General features: G+C 46.0%; 1 protein-coding gene across 2 annotated transcripts in view; it reads right to left on the reverse strand.

Moving 5' to 3' along the window:
- Positions 1-12,283: 12,283 nt before the first annotated feature.
- The window catches only part of LOC140209567 (uncharacterized), a 29,481-nt gene continuing 20,803 nt past the window's right edge, over positions 12,284-20,961 (reverse strand). For both annotated transcript variants that reach the window (XM_072277844.1, XM_072277843.1), the window contains one exon: positions 12,284-12,638. In XM_072277844.1, the coding sequence (XP_072133945.1) occupies positions 12,460-12,638 (179 nt within the window). In that variant the 3' untranslated portion in view covers positions 12,284-12,459. The remainder of the gene's footprint in view (positions 12,639-20,961) is intronic.

A 20,961-nucleotide genomic window follows, 5' to 3' on the forward strand; every position in this document is an offset into this window, starting at 1 on the left:
TTGAATGTTTTGTCTCAAATATTTCTGGTAGTAAACATTATAAAAGAATAGGAGTCTCCTGGATCAAAAAATTTAAAGTTATATTCCATTCACCAATGTTCACTGCACAGTTATCGAGTCACTTTCGATAATACAATTTCGGAAGCCATTTATTTACAGGGTTGTAAAGCACACTGCCTGGTGTGTAATTTATTACAATCTAGGAAGAACACAGTACTGGAGCCAGACAGCTCCACTTCCTCTGCTGTACTTTAGAAGTACCATCTGATGTTGGGTGCCAGATCATTCCCATCTCTCAGTAATATCCTCATTCCCAAGGATATGTGCCATCCTTTTAAAAAGTATGAGCTTGAATATTTCTCCTCATCTGTCTTCTTGATGCTTTTATATTCGAACGTTTACTGGTGCTGCCTGATGCGACTATAATGCAGAGGAGCAGAATTAGGCCATTCAGCCCATTGAGCTTGCTATGACATTTGATCATGGCTGATTTATTTTCCTTGTCAATTGATTCTCCTGCCTTCTCCCCATAGCCTTTAACACCCTTACTAATCACTAACGTATCAACCTCCACTTTAAATGTACTTAATGATTTGGCCACCAGAGCCATCTGTGGCAATGATTTCCACAGATTCACCAGCCTCTAGCTAAAGAAGTGTTTCTTTATTTCTGTTACAAATAGATGTCCCTCTATTCTGAGGGTGTGTCCTCTGGTCCTAATCTACCCCACTATAGGAAACAACCTCTCCACATCCACTCTATCTAGGCTTTTCAATATTTGATTATTTTCAATAAGATTCCCCCCTCATTCCTCTAAACTCCCGGCGAGTACAGGCCCAGAGCCATCAAACTCTCCTCATTTGTTAACCCTTTCATTCCTGAGATAATTCTTGTGAGTCTCCTTTGGAGTGAATTGCTTTATTGTCTCATTTAAATCAAAGCTTCTCATATTTTGAACCCCTCTATTAGATCACCATATAACTTCACTCTTCTAAGTAGAACAGACTTGATGTTTTTAGCTTCTTGGAAATCTTTCATCCTGGTTGACCTCCTCTGGAGCAACACACAGAATACTTGAGGAATTCACCTGGTCCGGCAGCATTTGTGGAAGGAAATTGACAGTTGATGTTTTGGGCCAAGATCCTTCTTTGGGACTGGAAAGAATGAGGGAAGATAGGCAGTGACAAGGGGTGGGGGCAGAGTGGTGAAGCAAGAGCTGGGGGGTGATAGGCAAGTGAAAGAGGGGGAAGAGTGGGAATATTGTAAGAACCTGGAGGGTGATAGGCAAGTGAGAGAAGGGGAAGAGTGGGAATATTGTAAGAAACTAGAGGTTGATAGGCAAGTGAGAGAGGGTGAAGAGTGGGAATATTGTAAGAACCTGGAGGGTGATAGGCAAGTGAGAGAGGGGGAAGAGTGGGAATATTGTAAGAACCTGGAGGGTGATAGGCAAGTGAGAGGGGGGAAGAGTGGGAATATTGTAAGAAGCTGGGGGGTGATAGGCAAGTGAGAGAGGGGGAAGAGTGGGAATATTGTAAGAAGCTGGGGGGTGATAGGCAAGTGAGAGGGGGGAAGAGTGGGAATATTGTAAGAAGCTGGGGGGTGATAGGCAAGTGAGAGGGGGGAAGAGTGGGAATATTGTAAGAAGCTGGGGGGTGATAGGCAAGTGAGAGAGGGGGAAGAGTGGGAATATTGTAAGAAGCTGGGGGGTGATAGGCAAGTGAGAGGGGGGAAGAGTGGGAATATTGTAAGAAGCTGGGGGGTGATAGGCAAGTGAGAGGGGGAAGAGTGGGAATATTGTAAGAAGCTAGGGGGTGATAGTTGTAAGTGACAAAGGAATAGAGTCTTACAGGAGAGGACTATTGAATGGAAGAAAGGAGGTGGGGAGAGGATCCACTGGGAGAAATGTGTGGGTGATGGGCAAATGGAGAGGGTGGAGGAAGAGAAAGAGCGATAAGGGCTGGTAGGAATAGGGTAAGGAAAGAAGTGACGGGGGAGAAGAAGTTACGAAAAGAAATCGATGTAAATGCCGTCAAGTTGGAGACTACCTAGGTGGAAGAGGAGGTGTTGCTCCTCTGATCTGTCTCAACTGGGCAGTGGAAGAAGCTGTGGACAGAGATATCAGAGTGGGAATGGCTGGCCACTGGGAGATCCCGGCTGGTACGGTGGATGGAGCAAAGGTACTCGAACTCCCCTGTACATGTTCTAAGTTCTCCACAATTTTGTACTGTGCCATAATGTTCTATGCTCTTACATTCTTAATATGCCGAGAATCATCTGCAACGTTCCACTGTTTATGAAGTACCTGGACTTGCTGTATATTGGATCTTGTTTGTGTCCCCAGGGATGTTTCACTACATATACACCTGTCTTTTTTATCATTACGTTGGCCTTTATGTTTGCAGAACTGACCCAGTTACCGAATACAGTTGGAAACTGTAACTGTTGAAACAAGCTGTGGCCCATGGTACCCTCTGCTATGTTCCACCTTGGAGACCATGGGGTGGCCATCCCCGGGAATTTGGAAGCTATCAAATCTTTATTTTGAGTGCCACACTTTTAACTGCATGTGCCATCCTAGACAGGGAGTAGATGCGGATTGTTTTAATTTATTTTCAGATGGTGTCAAGGCCAGCAGTCGTTCCTTCCCAACCACTCCTCAGCTTGATTTTTTATCACATTTACTCCGAAACATATGGTGAAGTGTGTCATTTGTGTCTGTGACCAACACAGTCCGAGAATGTGCCAAAGGCAGCCCGCTAAGTGGCACCATGCTTCTGGTGCCAACATAACATGCAGACAGCATCTGGAGGAAACACGAGCACGCAGAGAAACCCACATGGTCACAGGGAGAACATACAAACTCCTTATAGACAGTGATGGCATTGAACCTGGGCAGCACTGTAAAGCATTACCCTACTGTGCCATACAAGATATTGCAAAGACTAATTGAACTATGTTGTTGTGTGCCTGTAGTGACCAGAGGACAGCAGTGATGATTTCAGTCACCGTTACTGAGAAGTTTTAATAACTTCAGATTTTCTAACACGTATTTGCCATCTGCCCTAGTGAGATTTGAACACGTATCTCTGAATCAAATGGGCAATGTCTGGCTGCAGTCCAGGTAATTTAACCACCATGTTCTGATAGCCCTGAGTCAGCTCTTTGCAGCATGACACAGTTCAACAACTGCTATCACAGGTGGCAAACTCAGTTCCCTGTGACATCGGACAGCCCTACAACCAGTGACTCTGACCACTCCACTGTTCCGAGAGTTTCTAAACGAGAGCAACCCTGCAGAGCAGAAGCGCGGAGATCTCTGTAATCCTGCCAGTTCACAAGATGAAGTTCTGGGGGAGGGGCCTGTCCTGCCGGACTGGTTGCTGTTTTGTGTTAGAAGCAGGTCCATTGGGTTATTAAAGTCAGAGGGTGGGGAAAGGACTGTGGATTATTTTGGTACGTGAGATTGCTGATGTGTTCAGTATCCCCAAGAGATCCTGGAGGCCCCATGTGTAGAACTGTGTGGATATCAGTTAGCAGGGGGCTGCGGATGCTGCATTAACCTGAGCTGTGGCTAACCTCCAGCATAGTGTGAGCCACAGGAGACGCTGGCCTGGGGGGTGGGGGTATGGAGTGGCTAAGCTCTGCTCCATGTGGAAAGCAAAAGAGGGGCAACTTACCACTACCTTGTAAAGGCCACTGGTCAGACACACACACACACACAATTTTTTACCTTCAGGTTTTCAAAACTCTCTTCTTTTCAGAGTCACATTGCTCTCCGTTTGGATGTGTACCTGGGGCATTTCTCTATCCACAAGTAACATGCTGTGGACACTAAACACTAGAGATTCTGCAGATGCTGGAAATCCAGAGCAACGCACACAAAATGCTGGAGGAACTCAGCAAATCAGGCAGCATCTATAGAGGGGAATATTCAGTTGATATTTTGGGCCAAGACCCTTCATCACGAAGCTACTGTAGATACAGCAAATCTGATATAAGTACTGTGATTGCTCTGCAGGCAGAGAAGTAGAATCAATACATCAGCTACATAACCTTCCATAATCCAAAATGTTGACAAACATCTATAGATGCACAGAGGAGACTATCGAGACTGGTTGTATCACGGCCTGGTATGGAAACATTTATGGTATGGAGACTATTGAGACTGGTTGTATCACGGCCCAGGAATGGAAAAGTTTACAGAAAGTGGTTGATACAGCCCATAACATCACAGGCAAAGCCTTCTCCACTACTGAGCATATCTACAAGGAGCGCTGCCACAAGTTCGGAGCATCCATCATCATGGGCCCCACCATCCAGGCTATGCTGTCTTCTCACTACTGCCATTGGACAGGAGGTACAAGAGCTTTCGGTCCCACACCACCAGGTTCAGGAACAGTTATTTACCTCCAACTATCAGGTTCCCAAACCAGCGTGGATAACTTCACTCACCTCAACTCTGAACTGACTCCACAACCAATAGACTCACATTAATGATTCTACAACTCAGATTTTCAAAGCTCTGTTCTCAAGTATTTTTTTATTTGCATAATTTGTCTTCTTTTGCACATTGGTTGTTTGTCAGTTTTCATATTTTTTCTGTAAAATTTATTGCATTTCTTAATTTTCTTATAAATGCCTCCAAGAAAATGAATCTCAGGATAGTAAATGGTGACATATATTAACTTTGACTTTACTATAGAGGGATCCTCATAGAGGGATCAGAAGTAGAGAGAGTGAGCAATTTCAAATTTCTGGTATTAATTTCTCTGAGGACCTAACCTGGTCCCAATATATTGATGCAGTTATAAAGAAGGCTATATTTCATTGGAAGTTTGAGAAGATTTGGTATGTCACCTAAAACACTTGAAAATTTCTACTGATGTTCTGTGGAGAGCATTCTGACTGGTGGCATCACGAACTGGTATGGGGGTTGTGTTTGGTGGGGGAGGAACTACTGCACAGAATCGAAGTAAGCTGCAGAGAATTGTAAAATTAGTCACCTCCATCATGGGTTCTAGCCTCCAAAGTATCCAAGACATCTTCAAGCAGCGGTGCCTCAAAAAGGTGGTGTCCATCATTAAGGACCCCACCACCCAGGACATGCCCTTCTCATTGCTGCCATCGGGAAGGAGGTGCAAGCCTGAAGACACACGCTCAGCAACAGCTTCTTCCCCTCTGCCATCTGATTTCGGAATGGACATTGAACCCTTGAACACTATCTCACTACTTTTTATTTATGTTTCTGCACTATTTAATATACACATATATACTTACTGTAATTCAAAGTTTTTTTTCTATATTTTGTATTGCATTGTACTGCTGCCACAAAGTTAACAGGTGTTACGACAAATGCTGGGAATATTAAACCTGTTCAGAAATTTTGCTCAGTGTCATTAGGATCAACACTGCAACAAAGCACTGCAGTAATGCTGTAAACAGCTGGGAGTGATGTTTAGCAAACAGCTTTTAAATTTAATTTTAATTTAGCCTGAAATAACAGACTGAGCTTGTAATGCAGGAAGAAGGCTGGAATTCCCACAGAGCTCAGGAAACTTGACACCATTCCAGAACAAGGCAGCCCATCCATCACTCCAAACATTCATTCTGTGTACAGTGGCTGCAGTGTGTATCATCAGTGCAGAGATCCATTTTACCTCAGGAGCTCCTCCCAGTTCCCCAACCTCTACCATCTCGAACAGCTTCGGATACAAGAGGGTGAGATTGGGGTTTGATATCCAGTGCTCTCTGTAAGGAGTTGTATGTTTTCCCTGTGACTGCGTGGGTACTCCAGTTTCCACCCACATCCCAAAGACGTTTGGTTAGGGTTAGTAAGCTGTGGGAAAGTTGTGTTGGTGCTGGAAACATGGTGACACTTGCAGGATGCCCAGCTCAATCCTCGCTGATCTGATTTAACTCAAACACACAATTTACTATGACAAATAAAAGTAATGTGAAACACCACCACTTGCAAATTCCCTCCAAGTCACACACATTATTCTCATTTAAAAATTGTCAGTTTCTCATTGTGTGTGAACCTCCTTGCCACCCCCCTTCAATGGCATTGTCGGACACCTTCACCACACCTGCAGCAATCCAAGAAAATGGCTCAGCACCACCTTCTCAAAGAGAGAGAGAATGGGCAATAAATGCTGGCCTTGTCGAGACATTCAGATGGAGCCACAGAAGATCTTAGCACAGAAATAGGCCATTTGGCCTGCCCAGTCTATGCCGAACTATTATTCTACCTGGACCCATGGACCTGCACCTGCACCCTTGCCCTCTGTACCCATCCCATCCATATATTTATCCAAATCTCTCTTAAATGTTTAACTAGAACCTGCATTCTGCACTTCCACTGGTAGCTCATTCCACACTCACATCACTCTCTGTGAAGTTCCTCCTCAGATTTCCATTAAATAATTAATTTCATCCTTAAACTATGATCTCTAGTTTACTCACACTCAATTTCAGTGGAAAGAAGTCTTTTTGCATTTATCCTATCTATACCCTCATAATTTTGTGTTATATTTTTAGAAGAATATAATTTTGTATTATTGTCGGCAATGATATTATCATGGTCCCTTCTGGCAATCCCCCACCTTGCCATTTGCCTCAAATTTGGACCAAGATCACCTCATTTAGATTCCAATTATTCCCTGGTACCACCAACTACACACACCTGCTTCCCATCAAACGGCAGGATAAAAACCCTGTGACCACAGCAAGAAGCCGCCAGTTCGTTAGTCAACTCTTGTGAGAGTAAACCTTGTTTCTTATGCCTGAGAACTGTTAGTTCTAAGTTTTGCGTCATCTCCTGGATATCGGCTCCCCGTTCGCGGAGGTGCTACGCCTAACGACTCTGCCTCAGCATCTATGTCCTGCACTTGGGTTCGTCCCCAGCCACGTCCTTGCCACAGAACGAACTAGCCAACATGAACCCAGTGGACACGAATCCTCTGCAACAAGCCCTCGCCAGCCAGGGCTCCCTATTGGGCTTGCACGATCAGCTGCTCCAGGAAGTTATGGAAAACCTCCGTTGCCTGTCTGTAGACGTAAGAAAGGTCAGTGAACAGGTCGACTGAGTGTCGACTCCGGGAACTCCGTCTGACCAGCCCAGACAGTATGTGGTGGCGATGCCCGAGGAGTCAACAACACGTCCGCGAAGGGAGCTGCGCGTCCCTGAACCAGAACCCTACGCCGGAGATTTGGGGAAATGCCGGGCTTTTCTGCTACAATGCTCCCTGGTGTTCGAGCAGCAGCCAATCACGTACGCCACGGACAGATCTAAAATAGCTTACATCATGGGGTTGTTACGAGAGCCATCGCGATTTGGGATAATCAGCCAGAGATCTGCTCTTCCTTCATCTCAGAAATAAGGAAGATTTTTGACCATCCCGTCTGTGGTAAAGATGCCACGAAGTGGCTACTTACCCTCCGTCAAGGCTCAGTGTTACAGAATACTCCGTAGAGTTCTGGACGCTAGCGGCCGACTCAGGCTGGAATGATGAGGCACTCCAGGAAGTATTCCGGCAAGGCCTCTGACAAGGTAAAGGACGAGTTGGTGGCTAGGGATGACACGAACAGCCTGGATTTATTGATCTCCCTAGTCACCACAGCCGACTCCGATAACGACAGAGGGACAGAGGGGTCGTCCTTAGGCCACCCCACAGCATGCTTTACCATCTACTCCTAGCCCTAACCCCACTCCTAGAATAGCATCCGGCCCGGCCGTTTCCACCACCCCGGGAGAGGAACCAATGCAGCTGGGACGGAGCCATCTTTCTCCCTCCGAGCGGCTCCGGAGATTAAGAGCCGGGGATTGTTTCTATTGCAGGCAGTCTGGCCATTTTCGTGACACCTTCCCTTCGGCCAAAAGGGAGGGCTCATCAGTACAAAGGGAGACCCTGGTGAGTCAGACCACATTCCCTTCTGTCCCCCAATCTCGGATGCAAGTCCAAGCCACTGTAAGCTACAACCAACAGTCCCTGTCCTTGTCTGCCTTGATAGACTCCGGTGCTGAGGGGAATCTGTTGGATGAAGAAATAGCAGCCCAGGCCGGAATTCCTCGAGAGCCGTTGACTACCCCTCCGGAAGCCTGGGCACTGGACGGAAGACTTCTGACTTGAATCACTCACTGTACCCCACCACTGTCTTTGATTCTCTCGGGGAACCATCGGGAACAGGTACGATTTAACTTGATCTCCTCCCCTCAAGCCCCAATAGTTCTTGGGTACACATGGTTGAGCCGCCCCAACCCTTGCATTGATTGGTCCACCAGGAGGATAGCCAGCTGGAGTCTGTTTTGTCACGCCACCTGTCTGCAGTCGGCCCTTTCCCCTGCGAAAACCACCTTGACCTCACCTGCAGTTGAACCCCCTGACTTGTCCAGGGTTCCAGCGGAGTACCACGACCTGGGACACGTGTTTAGTAAACAACGCGCCCTTTCCCTGCCTCCACACCGACCATACGATTGTACTGTCGACCTTCTCCCCGGAGCTCCTCTGCCCACCTGTCGGCTGTATAACTTGTCCCGGCCAGAGAGGGAAGCAATGGAGGGTTACGTCAATGAATCTCTCGAGGCGGGCATCATCCGACCCTCATCCTTCCCCGGTGGGCGCAGGGTTCTTCGGGGGGGAGAAGGATGGTTCCCTACGTCCCTGCATCGACTACCGAGGCCTAAATCATATAACCATAAAGAACAAGTACCCACTGCCCCTGATAAGTTCTGCGTTCGAACCACTTCACGGAGCCACCATCTTCAAGTTGGACCTACGAAGTGCCACCATCTGGTCCGAATAAGGGGCGGGGGGGACGAGTGGAAGACGGCATTCAATACCCCTTTGGGCTACTTCGAGTACTTGGTCATGCCTTTTGGCTTCACCAATGCCCCAGCAGCCTTCCAAGCCTTGATTAACGATGTACTAAGAGACTTTATTAACCGCTTTGTGTTTGTCTATCTGGATGATATCCTAATCTTTTCCAGCAGTCCCCAGCAACACGTTCTTCATGACCGTCAAGTCCTGCAGAGGCTGGGGGAGAATAAATTATCCGTAAAGGCGGAGAAGTGCGAATTCCACGTCCCCCCCCTCGGTCAGCTTCCTAGGTTATATCATCGAGAGCGGACAGGTGAGAGCTGATCCCGAGGAGATCTGGGCTGTGACGGAGTGGCCCAAACCCACGGACCGCAAGCAGCTCCAACGATTCCTGGGGTTTGCGAACTTCTATCGCCGGTTCATCAGAAACTACAGTCAGGTGGCGGCTCCTCTGACCCGACTTACCTCACTTGCCACACCTTTCCTTTGGAACTCCGAGGCGGACTCGGCATTCACGGAACTAAAGAGGCGTTTCACGTCTGCTCCCGTTCTGATTCAACTGGACCCCTCCTGTCAATTCATTGTAGAGGTTGATGCCTCCGACTCCGGGGTGGGAGCGGTACTGTCCCAATGTTCGGGCCCGGATCAGAAACTACATCCCTGTGCCTGCTTCTCTCACCGACTGTCTCCCGCTGAACGAAATTACGACGTGAGGAACCGGGAGCTACTGGCGGTCAAACTGGCGTTGGAAGAATGGAGACACTGGTTGGAGGGGGCGGAACACCCCTTTATCGTCCGGACAGACCATAAGAACCTTGAATATATCCAGACCGCCAAACGCCTGAATTCTCGCCAGGCCCGTTGGGCATTATTCTTTGGCCGCTTCGGGTTTACCCTCGCGTACCGTCCAGGATCCAAGAACGAGAAGCCGGGCGCGCTGTCCCGCCAGCATGATTCCAAGGATGACACCTCCAGTCCCGAGACTATCCTCCCACCCTCCTGCGTGGTTGCCACCCTCACTTAGGAGATCGAGGCTAAAGTAAAGGAAGCCCAGCGGGGCGACCCCGACCCGGGCAATGGACCCGGCGATCGCCTGTACGTGCCCGCCTCCGTCAGGTCCCAGGTTCTCCAAGGGGGGCACACATCCCGGTTCGCCTGCCACCCTGGGAGTGATCGGACCCGGCTCTCCTGAGGAAGCACTGTTGGTGGCTGTCTATGGAGGGGGACACTGGTTCTTGTATCTCAGCTTGTTCCATCTGTGCCCGGGGAGAGGCCTCTCATCGACCACTTGCGGGGCTACTTCATCCTCTACCTGTCCCTGGTCACACATCGCCTTAGACTTCGTCACCGGTCTACCCCATTCCCGCGGAAACACCACAGTCCTCACCGTGGTTCTCTAAGGTGGTGAACTTTGTGGCCCTCCCTAAACCTCCTTCCCCTCAGGAAACCGCAGATCTTCTCGTCCGCCACGTCTTCCGCCTCCGCGGACATTGACTCCAATCGAGGCCCCCAGTTTGTCTCAAGTATGGAAGGCCTTCTGCCAAGCCTTGGGCACGTCGATCAGCCTGTCATCCGGCTTCCATCCCCAGACGAACAGGCAGACGGAAAGGGCAAACCAAGACTTGGAGGTGACGCTTCGTTGCGTAACGGCAAACAACCCATCGACCTGGAGCGACCACCTCCCGTGGGTTGAGTATGCCTACAACTCTCTGGTGAGCTCTGCCATTGGAAGGTCTCCGTTCGAGTGCTCCCTTGGGTACCAACCCCTGCTGTTTCCCGCGCAAGAAGAAGAGATTGCAGTACTGTCGGTTCAGGACCATATTGGTGCCTTAAGATTTGGGAGGAGACGCGCACGGCCCTATTCAAATCAACACATCGAAATAAGAAGACAGCCGACCGGCGCCGGAGTACCAACCTGGGCAGATGGTGTGGCTGGCCCCCAAGGATATCCCGCTCAAGAACGAACATAGAAAACTTGCCCCTCGCTTCCTAGGACCATTCAAGATTGAAAGGGTAATCAACCCCACAGTGGCCTGCCTAAAGCTGCCTAGCTCCATGCGCATCCACCCAACCTTTCATGTCTCTCTCAGTTAAAGCCAGTTTCCATTAGCCCTCTGTGTCCCCTTGCCGAGACTCCCCCACCTGCCCGTATCATCGACAACCATCCAGCATACACCGTCCGACGACTACTAGATGTGCGCCGTCGGGGCAGGGGTCTCCAATATCTGGTGGACTGGGAAGGGTACGGTCCAGAAGAGCGTTCCTGGGTCCCCCGCTCCTTCATCCTAGACCCTTCCCTCATCCAGGATTTTCATCGGGACCATCCGGACAGGCCGGGAGGATCGCCTGGAGGCTCCCATTGAGGGGGGGGGGGGTACTGTCATGGTCCCTTCTGGCAATCCCCCCACCTTGCCATTTGCTTCAAGATTTGGGCCTCGATCACCTCATTTAGATTCCAATCATTCCGAGGTACCACTAACCACACGCAGCTGCTTCTCATCAAACGGCAGGATTAAAAACCCAGTGACCACAGCGAGAAGACACCAGTTCGTTGCTCGACTCTTGTGAGAGTAAAACTTGTTTCCTATTCCTGAGAACTGTTAGTTCTAAGCTTCGCATCATCTCCTGGATTTTGGCTCCCCGTTCACGGAGGTGCAACGCCTAACGACTCTGCCTCAGCATCTATGTCCTGCACTTGGGTTTGTCCCCAGCCACGTCCTTGCAACAGATATCCCATTCTGCAGGTTCTATTGTCAACAGAGGTGCTTGTGAAAGTTGTAGCAAGTTAAGGATTAAGACAATGTCCAGGCAAGGATAGTTTGCAGATCATGTGCAGCCAACACAGGCCTTTGAAGAAAGGTTTTTGAAGGGCATAACTTCCATTAGCACAGCAGAGGTGAAAAACCATTTGACATTCCAAGGCAAGATGAGGATGCTAGTACAAGATTCTAGGGTGACACTTAGTATTGGACAGTTACTTTACTAATTCTGAAGTATTATTTGCCTTTAATGTATGGATACTATTGGCTACTAACACCTGTAGTCATCCTCATTATGTGTTGTATGATGTAGGTGATTATAGACCCTTGACCATGATTGTTCTTGGCAAATTTTTCTACAGAAGTGGTTTGCCAATGCTGCCTTCTGGGTAGTATCTTTACAAAATGGATGATCCCAGCCATTATCAGTACTCTTCAGCAATTGTGTGCCTGGTAGGGTGGTCACAACCAGGACTTGTGATATGCATCAGCTGCTCATATGACCTTGTTTTTGCTCCTGATTGTAAACCAACATGGTCCCAAACTGGTCTTTGTGAATGTGTTTTTCTCAGGCCACCCAATATGTGTTGGTGTTATATGTAGCTGTGTTGATCCAATCCTGTCTACACAAGGGAAAAGCTGAGATGCAGTTAAAGCTTTGAAAGTGTAAGAACTTAAACTTTGATACCCATCCAAAAATTTACTGTGCATTCTTCATTTTATTAGTTTCTTCAAGACCATCGACAATAGAAATTGCAATACCACAAATGAGCATGTAGATTTAACAATGTCAAAATTTCTCAGGTTTACATGGAATACAACTTTAGTAAAACCTGATGTGATTATTAAATCATAACATTTAATTATGATGAATTTAGAACTCTTTAAAGAATATTTTCATTAACATACTTCTCTGCCTCATGAAGAAGCTTCTCTTTTGATCTAAGAAGTTCACGTTCCCTTTCCAGAAGGTGGTAGTATGATTTGATCACGCTTTCTTCCTTGTTGATGAGCTCATGTCCAAATGTGATCATTTCATTAAGGATTCTAGCTGCAGTAGATACTGCATGAAGAATTAAAATGATTATTTTCAGTTTATGATTGTAGATATAATGAATTTTCTATAATCATTCCCGAACATCCTCAATTACCCTCCTATTGGTTAATAAATTATGCTGTTGCAGATTTACACAACCAAGCAATCACAATCTGATAATTGAGAACAAAGTTGTACACTGGAAAAACTTCCATCCAGTGCTTTAATATAAGTGTTGTCAAAGAACATTTGTAACTTGTGTTAGAATTGTACAGTGTGGTATCAGGTCATTCAGCCTATGCTGTTGATGCCAACCTTGCCTATTGGCATTTGTCATAGCTTAGAGCACTACAGTAAAGAAGCAGGGCTCTTGGCCCATCTAGTTGATGCCAACCTGCAGTCAGACAATGGGCTTTCCATACCTTTCTCATCCATTAACTTGCAATCAAACCCACATCCTCCACTTTTGCTGGTAGATCATTCCACACTCACACCACCCTCTGAAGAAGTTCATTCTTAGATTCTCCTTGAATATTTCACCCTTCACCTTAAACTTATAACCTCTAGCCCTAGTCTCACCCAACGAGAGGGGAAAAAGCCTGCAAACATTTAGCCTTTTTATACACCTCAATTTTGTAAACCTGTATAAGATCTCCCCTCATTCTCCTGCTCTCGAGGGAATAAAGGGCTAACTTATTCAACCTTTCCTGATAACTAATCCCATTTGCACACTTAAGGACTGTATCCATCTGTATTCCCTATAACTAAAGTCCTCCAATGCAGTCAACCTCCAGGTGAATTCCCTCTGCATCCTCTCCAGCACAACCACATTCTTCCTGTAGTGTGTTAGAGGGGGCACACAATTCAAAGTGCAGTGTAATTGGGGTTTGTAAAGTTTATATTTAATGCCCCAAGCTATGAAGGCAAGAATGCAGAATGCCTCCTTCACCACCCTGTCTGTTTGTGTTGCCATTTTCTGGGAACAATGTTCTTGGATCCCTCAAATGTTTATTATTCTTTGGTACCCTACTATTAACTGCTTATACCCTAACCCTATTGACCTTCCAAAATACATCACCTTGAAATTGGGCTTAATTTCCATCTGATAATACTGCACCCAACTTTCCATCTGATCTATATCCTGTTGTAGCCTTTGGCAACCTTTCACAATACCACCAACTTTCATGTCATCTACACACTTACTAATCAGTCCTCCTACATTCACATCCAAGCTATTAATGCATACATGGACACCAAGAACAAGAATCCTTGTGGTACACCACTGTCACAAACTTCCACCATCGCCTTCTGCATCTTGTCTCCAAGCCAACTTTGGAAACATTTAGCCAGATCACCTTGGATCCTATGTGCTTTAACATATGATACCAAATTATTATGGACTTTGTCAAGTGTATAATGTAAGTCCATATAGACAATGTCTACTATCCCACCCTTATCAGTCCTCTTAATTCCCTTTTCAAAAAAGCTCATTCAAATTAGTGAGGAAGGGTTTCTCTGCACAAACCCATGACTATCCCTAATGAGCCCCTTTCATTCCAAATATACAAAAACTCTACTCCTTAGGACTTACTACTGTGGTTTTCCTGTCACTGACACCGACTTATCTCTAATGCCTCTTTAAATAATGGAACAACATTAACTATCCTCCAATATCTTGATCTTGACCCTTACCTGAAGTTAACAAATATGCAAACCCCTCATTCAGAGTTCCCTTGCCTCCCATAGCAACATGGATAGATCTCCTCTGTGAGTGGAGATTTATCAATCCTGTAATATCCCCTGACTTGCCCCAGATAATCCACATACCCCTCCTTGGAACTTACTGTCTGCCTCATATTTCTTGGTGAATACAGATAAGAAGTATTCATGTGAGACCTTGTCCACATTACAACGTGGACAGTACAGGACCTTCAGCCCACACTGTTATGATGAACCGTTAACTAACTTTAAAATCATTCCAACCCATCTCTCCCACATAGACCTCCATTTTTCTATCATCCATATGTATTTGCTACCTACATTCAATAACCAACTCACTCTTTCCCGAGCTATCATCTTGTTCCTGTGGTACAAAAACCTGAAGTCCCACATTGCCAGGTTTAGGTATAGCTACTTCCCTTAAACCATTCAGGTTTTGAACCAACTGGCACAGCCCTAATCACAGTTTAGCAACACTGTGTGTGTTGCTTGGATTTACAGCATCTGCAGATTTTCCCTTGTTAGTGATTTAGCAACACAATGACAACTTTGCTCACTTTACACCAAAATTGAATTTATTTTGTTTTAATTATGTTATTGTAAAAATTGTGTATAATTTACATTAAGTGCTTCTTATCCACTGTGATGCCACTGCAAGTAAGTTTTTCATTGCACCTGTGCACACATGTACTTGTGGACATAGAACAGTACAGTACAGCACAGGAACAGGCCCTTTGGCTGACTGTTGTGCTGAACCAATTTAGTAATGAACTGGCTAACTAATCTAATCTCTTCTGCTTAAACAATGTCCATAACCGTCCATTCTCCTCATATTCAGATGTCTTTATAAACCATAAGACCATATATATGAGTAGAATTAGATTATTTGGCCCTTTGAGTCTTCTCTGCCATTTCATCATGGATGATTCAATTTTCCTCTCAGTCTCAATCTCCTGCCTTCTCCCCATATCCCTTCGTGCCCTGACCAGTCATGAGTCTATCGACCTCTGCCTTAAGTATGCACAAAGACTTGGCCTCCACTGCTGCCAGTGGCAAAGAATTCCACAGATTTACCACTATCTGGCTGAAGAAATCCCTCCTCATCTTTGTTCTAGAAGGATGCCCCTCTATTCTGAGGCTGTGTACTCTAGTCTTAGACTCTCCCACCATGGGAAGCATCCTCTTCACATCCATACTATCAAGGCCTTTCACTATTCGACAAGTTTCAATGAGGTCACCCCTCATTCTTCTGAATTCTGGCAAATACAGGCCCAGAGCCATCAACCGCTCCTCATATGACAAGCCATTCAATCTTGGAATAATTTTCATGAACCTCCTTTGAACCCTGAAGTCCCACAATACTCCCAAGGGAGGCCCCACCAGGGTTTTATAAAGTTTCCACATTACATCCTTGCTTTTATATTCTAGTCCTCTCGAATTGAATGCTAACATTGCAATTACCTTCCTCAACCACAGACTCAACCTGCAAATTAACCTTTAGGGAATCCTGCACAAAGACTTCCATCCCTTTGCACCTCAGTTTTTTTCGTATCCTCTCTCCATTTAGAAAATAGTCAACCCTTTAATTTCTTCTACCAAAGTGCATGACCATACACTTCCCAATACAGTATGCTATCTGCCATTTCTTTGCCCATTATCCTAATCTGTCTAAATTGTTCTGTAGTCTCTTTACTTCCTCAAAACTGTCTGCCCATCCACCTATCTTCATATCATCTGCAAACTTTGCCACAAACCTGTCAATTCCATCATCCAAACCGTTAACACATAATGTAAATAGAATCAGTCCTAACATAGACTCTTGTGGAACACCATTAGTCACCAGCAGCCAGCCAGATAAAGTTCCCTTTATTCTTACTCTTTTTCTTCTGCCAATCAGCCACTACTTTATCCATGCTAGAATCTTCCCTGTAATACAATGGGCTTGTAGCTTGTTAAGCAACCTCATGTGTGGCACCTTGTCAAAGGCCTTCTGAAAATCCAAGTACACAACATCAACCAGTTCTCCTTTGTCTAACCTGCTTGTTATTTCTTCAAAGAATTACAACAGATTTGTTAGCCAAGATTGTTCCTTGAGGAAATCATGCTGACTACGGTCTATTTTATCACGTGCCTCCAAGTACGCTGAGACCTCGTCCTTAAGAATCAACTCCAACATCTTCCCAACTGCGGTCAGACTAACTGGCCTATAGTTTTCTTCTGCCGCTCTCTCTTCTTGAGGAGAGATATTTGCAATTTTCCAGTCTTCTGTAACCATTCCAGAATCCAGTGATTCTTGAAAGATTATTATCAATGCCTCTATAATCTCTTCAACCACTTCTTTCAGAACTCTGTGGTGCACACCATCTGGTCCAGGTGACTTATCCACCTTCAGACCTTTCAGTTTCCCAAGAACCTTTTCTCTAGTTATGGTAACTTCACACACTTCATGACCCCTGACACCGAGAACTTCCACCATATTGCTAGTGTCTTCTGCCGTGAAGACTGATGTAAAATACTTATTCAGTTTGTCCACCATTTCATTAATCCCCATTAACCAGCATTGTTTTCCATTGGTCCAATATCCACTCTCGCCTCTCTTTTACCCTTTATGTATCTGAATAAACTTTTGGTATCCTTTTAATATTATTGGCTATCTTACTTTTGTATTCTATCTTTACCTTAATGACTTTTTTAGTTGCCTTCTGTTGGCTTTTTAAAACTTTCCAATCCTCTCACTTCCCACTAATTTTTGCTCTATTGTGTGCCCTCTCTTTGGCTTTTATATTGGCTTTGACTTCTCTTGTTAGCCACAGTTGTGTCATCTTTCCTTTAGAATACTTCTTACTCTTTGATATGTGTATATATTGTGCCTTGGGAATTGCTTCCAGAAATTTCAGCCATGTTGCTCTGCCATCATCCCTGCCAGTGTTCTTTTCCAGTTAATTCTGGCCAACTCCTCTCTCATGCCTCTGTAATTCCCTTTACTCCACTGTAATATTGATATATTTGACATCTCAAATATCTCTTAAAACTCCATAATGTTTACTTTGAACTTTGTTTCTGCCTCTACCACCAGCCCAGGCAATGCGTTCCAAGCATCACTACTCTGTATACAAAAAACTTGCCCCTCACATCTCCTTTGAAATTATCCACTCTCTCCTTAAATACATACCCTCTGCTATTAGACATTTCAACTGTTAGAAAAAGATATTGTCTCTCTACACTATCTATGCCTCATAATTTTATAAACCTCTAACAGAGAAGAGGCGGAGGACAAGCTAGCTCACAGTTAGTTTTTACAATGTCTCCTGAGATGGTGATGTGCCTCTCATGTGAGATGTGGCAGTCTTGGGGGAACGCCCCTCTCCCGCACAGTCACATCTGCCAGAAGTGCATATGGCTGGGCGATCTGGAAGACCGTGTAAGGAATCTGGAGCAGCAGCTGGATGACCTTCGACTCATAAGGGAGAATGAGGCAGTCATAGATGAGAGCTACAGGGATATAGTCACACCTAGGCTGTCGGAAGCAGGTCGTTGGGTGACAGTCAGGGGGGGAAAGCGAAGGTGAGCAGTCAGGTAGTGCAGAGCACCTCTGTAGCCATTCCCCTGAATAATAAGTTTACCGTCCTGGATACTGTCGGTGGGGACGACCGACCAGGTGTGAGCCACGGTGGCAGGGCCTCTGGCACTGAGTCTGACCCTGTGGTGCAGAAGGGTGGGACGGAGAAGAGGAGAGCTGTCGTCATTGGAGACTCTATAGTCAAGGGAGCAGACAGGAGATTTTGTGGACGTGAGAAGGACACCCTCATGGTTTGTTGCCTCCTGGGTGCCAGGGTCCGGGATGTCTCTGACCGGGTGCACGACATCCTGGTACGAGAGGGAAAGCAACCAGAAGTCGTGATAAATGTTGGCACCAATGACATAGACAGGAAGAGGGATGAGGTCCTGAAGTGTGAGTTTTGGGAACTAGGCAGAAGGCTGAAGAACAGGACCTCAAGGGTGACGTTCTCAGGATTGCTGCCAGTGCTACGTGACAGAGATGGTAAGAATTGGAGGAGATGGCAGTTGAATGCGTGGCTGAGGAGTTGGTGCAGGGAGCAGGGTTTTAGATTTTCAGATCATTGGGATCTCTTCTAGGGAAGGTGGGACCTGTACAGATTGGATGGGTTGCACCTGAACTCGAGGGGGAGCAATATCCTTGCAGGTAGGTTTGCTAGCATGGTTCGGGAGGGTTTAAACTAATTTGCGAGGGAGATGGGACCCAGAGCGATAGAGCAGTGAAATAAGTGCATGGAGTAAAGCAAGATCTAACATACAGAGAGGCTTTGAGGAAAGAGAAGCAGAATAAACGGTGTAAAGACAGTAAGGTAGAAGGGCTGAAATGTGTGTACCTCAATGCAAGAAGCATCAGGAACAAAGGTGATGAACTGAGAGCTTGGATACATACATGGAATTATGATGTAGTGGCCATTACAGAGACTTGGCTGGCACCAGGTCAGGAATGGATTCTCAATATTCCTGGATTTCAGTGCTTTAAAAGGGATAGAGAGGGGGGAAAAGGGGAGGAGGGGTGGCATTACTGGTCAGGGATACTATTACAGCTACAGAAAGGGTGGGTAATGTAGCAGGATCCTCTTTTGAGTCAATGTGGGTGGAAGTCAGGAACAGGAAGGGAGCAGTTACTCTACTGGGGGTATTCTATAGGCCCCCTGGTAGCAGCAGAGATACAGAGGAGCAGATTGGGAGGCAGATTTTGGGAAGGTGCAAAAATAACAGGATTGTTATCATGGGTGACTTTAACTTCCCTAATATTGATTGGCACCTGATTAGTTCCAAGGGTTTAGATGGGGCAGAATTTGTTAAGTGTGTCCAGGATGGATTCCTGTCACGGTATGTGGACAGGCCGACCAGGGGGAATGCCATACCAGATCTAGTACTAGTAATAGAAACATAGAAAATAGGTGCAGGAGTAGGCCATTCAGCCCCTCGAGCCTGCACTGCCATTTATTATGATCATGGCTGATCATCCAACTCAGAATCCCGCCCCAGCCTTCCCTCCATACCCCCTGATCCCCGTAGCCACAAGGGCCATATCTAACTCCCTCTTAAATATAGCCAATCTACTGGCCTCAACTGCTTCCTGTGGCAGAGAATTCCACAGATTCACCACTCTCTGAGTGAAGAAGTTTTTCCTAATCTCAGTCCTAAAAGGCTTCCCCTTTATCCTCAAACTGTGACCCCTTGTTCTGGACTTCCCCAACATCGGGAACAATCTTCCTGCATCTAGCCTGTCCAATCTCTTTAGGATTTTATACGTTTCAATCAGATCCCCTCTCAATCTTCTAAATTCCAACGAGTACAAGCCCAGTTCATCCAGTCTTTCTTCATATGAAAGTCCTGCCATCCCAGGAATCAATCTGGTGAACCTTCTTTGTACTCCCTCTATGGCAAGGATGTCTTTCCTCAGATTAGGGGACCAAAACTGCACACAATACTCCAGGTGTGGTCTCACCAAGGCCTTGTACAACTGCAGTAGTACCTCCCTGCTCCTGTACTCGAATCCTCTCGCTATAAATGCCAGCATACCATTTGCCTTTTTCACCGCCTGCTGTACCTGCATGCCCACTTTCAATGACTGGTGTATAATGACACCCAGGTCTCGTTGCACCTCCCCTTTTCCTAATCGGCCACCATGCAGATAATAATCTGTTTTCCTATTTTTGCTACCAAAGTGGATAACTTCACATTTATCCACATTAAATTGCATCTGCCATGAATTTGCCCACTCACCCAACCTATCCAAGTCACTCTGCATCCTCTTAGCATCCTCCTCACAGCTAACACTGCCACCCAGCTTCGTGTCATCTGCAAACTTAGAGATGCTGCATTTAATTCCCTCATCCAAGTCATATATATATATTGTAAACAACTGGGGTCCCAGCACTGAGCCTTGCGGTACCCCACTAGTCACCGCCTGCCATTCTGAAAAGGTCCCGTTTATTCCCACTCTTTGCTTCCTGTCTGCTAACCAATTCTCCATCCACATCAATACCTTACCCCCAATACCGTGTGCTTTAAGTTTGCACACTAATCTCCTGTGTGGGACCTTGTCAAAAGCCTTTTGAAAATCCAAATATACCACATCCACTGGTTCTCCCCTATCCACTCTACTAGTTACATCCTCAAAAAATTCAATGAGATTCGTCAGACATGATTTTCCCTTCACAAATCCATGTTGACTTTGTCTGATGATTTCACTGCTTTCCAAATGTGCTGTTATCACATCTTTGATAACTGACTCCAGCAGTTTCCCCACCACCGACGTTAGGCTAACCGGTCTATAATTCCCCGGTTTCTCTCTCCCTCCTTTTTTAAAAAGCTGGGTTACATTAGCCACCCTCCAATCCTCAGGAACTAGTCCAGAATCTAACGAGTTTTGAAAAATTATCACTAATGCATCCACTATTTCTTGGGCTACTTCCTTAAGCACTCTAGGATGCAGACCATCTGGCCCTGGGGATTTATCTGCCTTCAATCCCTTCAATTTACCTAACACCACTTCCCTACTAACATGTATTTCGCTCAGTTCCTCCATCTCACTGGACCCTCTGTCCCCTACTATTTCTGGAAG

The sequence above is a fragment of the Mobula birostris genome, chromosome 14 (assembly GCF_030028105.1).
Source record: "Mobula birostris isolate sMobBir1 chromosome 14, sMobBir1.hap1, whole genome shotgun sequence".
NCBI lineage: Eukaryota > Metazoa > Chordata > Chondrichthyes > Myliobatiformes > Myliobatidae > Mobula > Mobula birostris.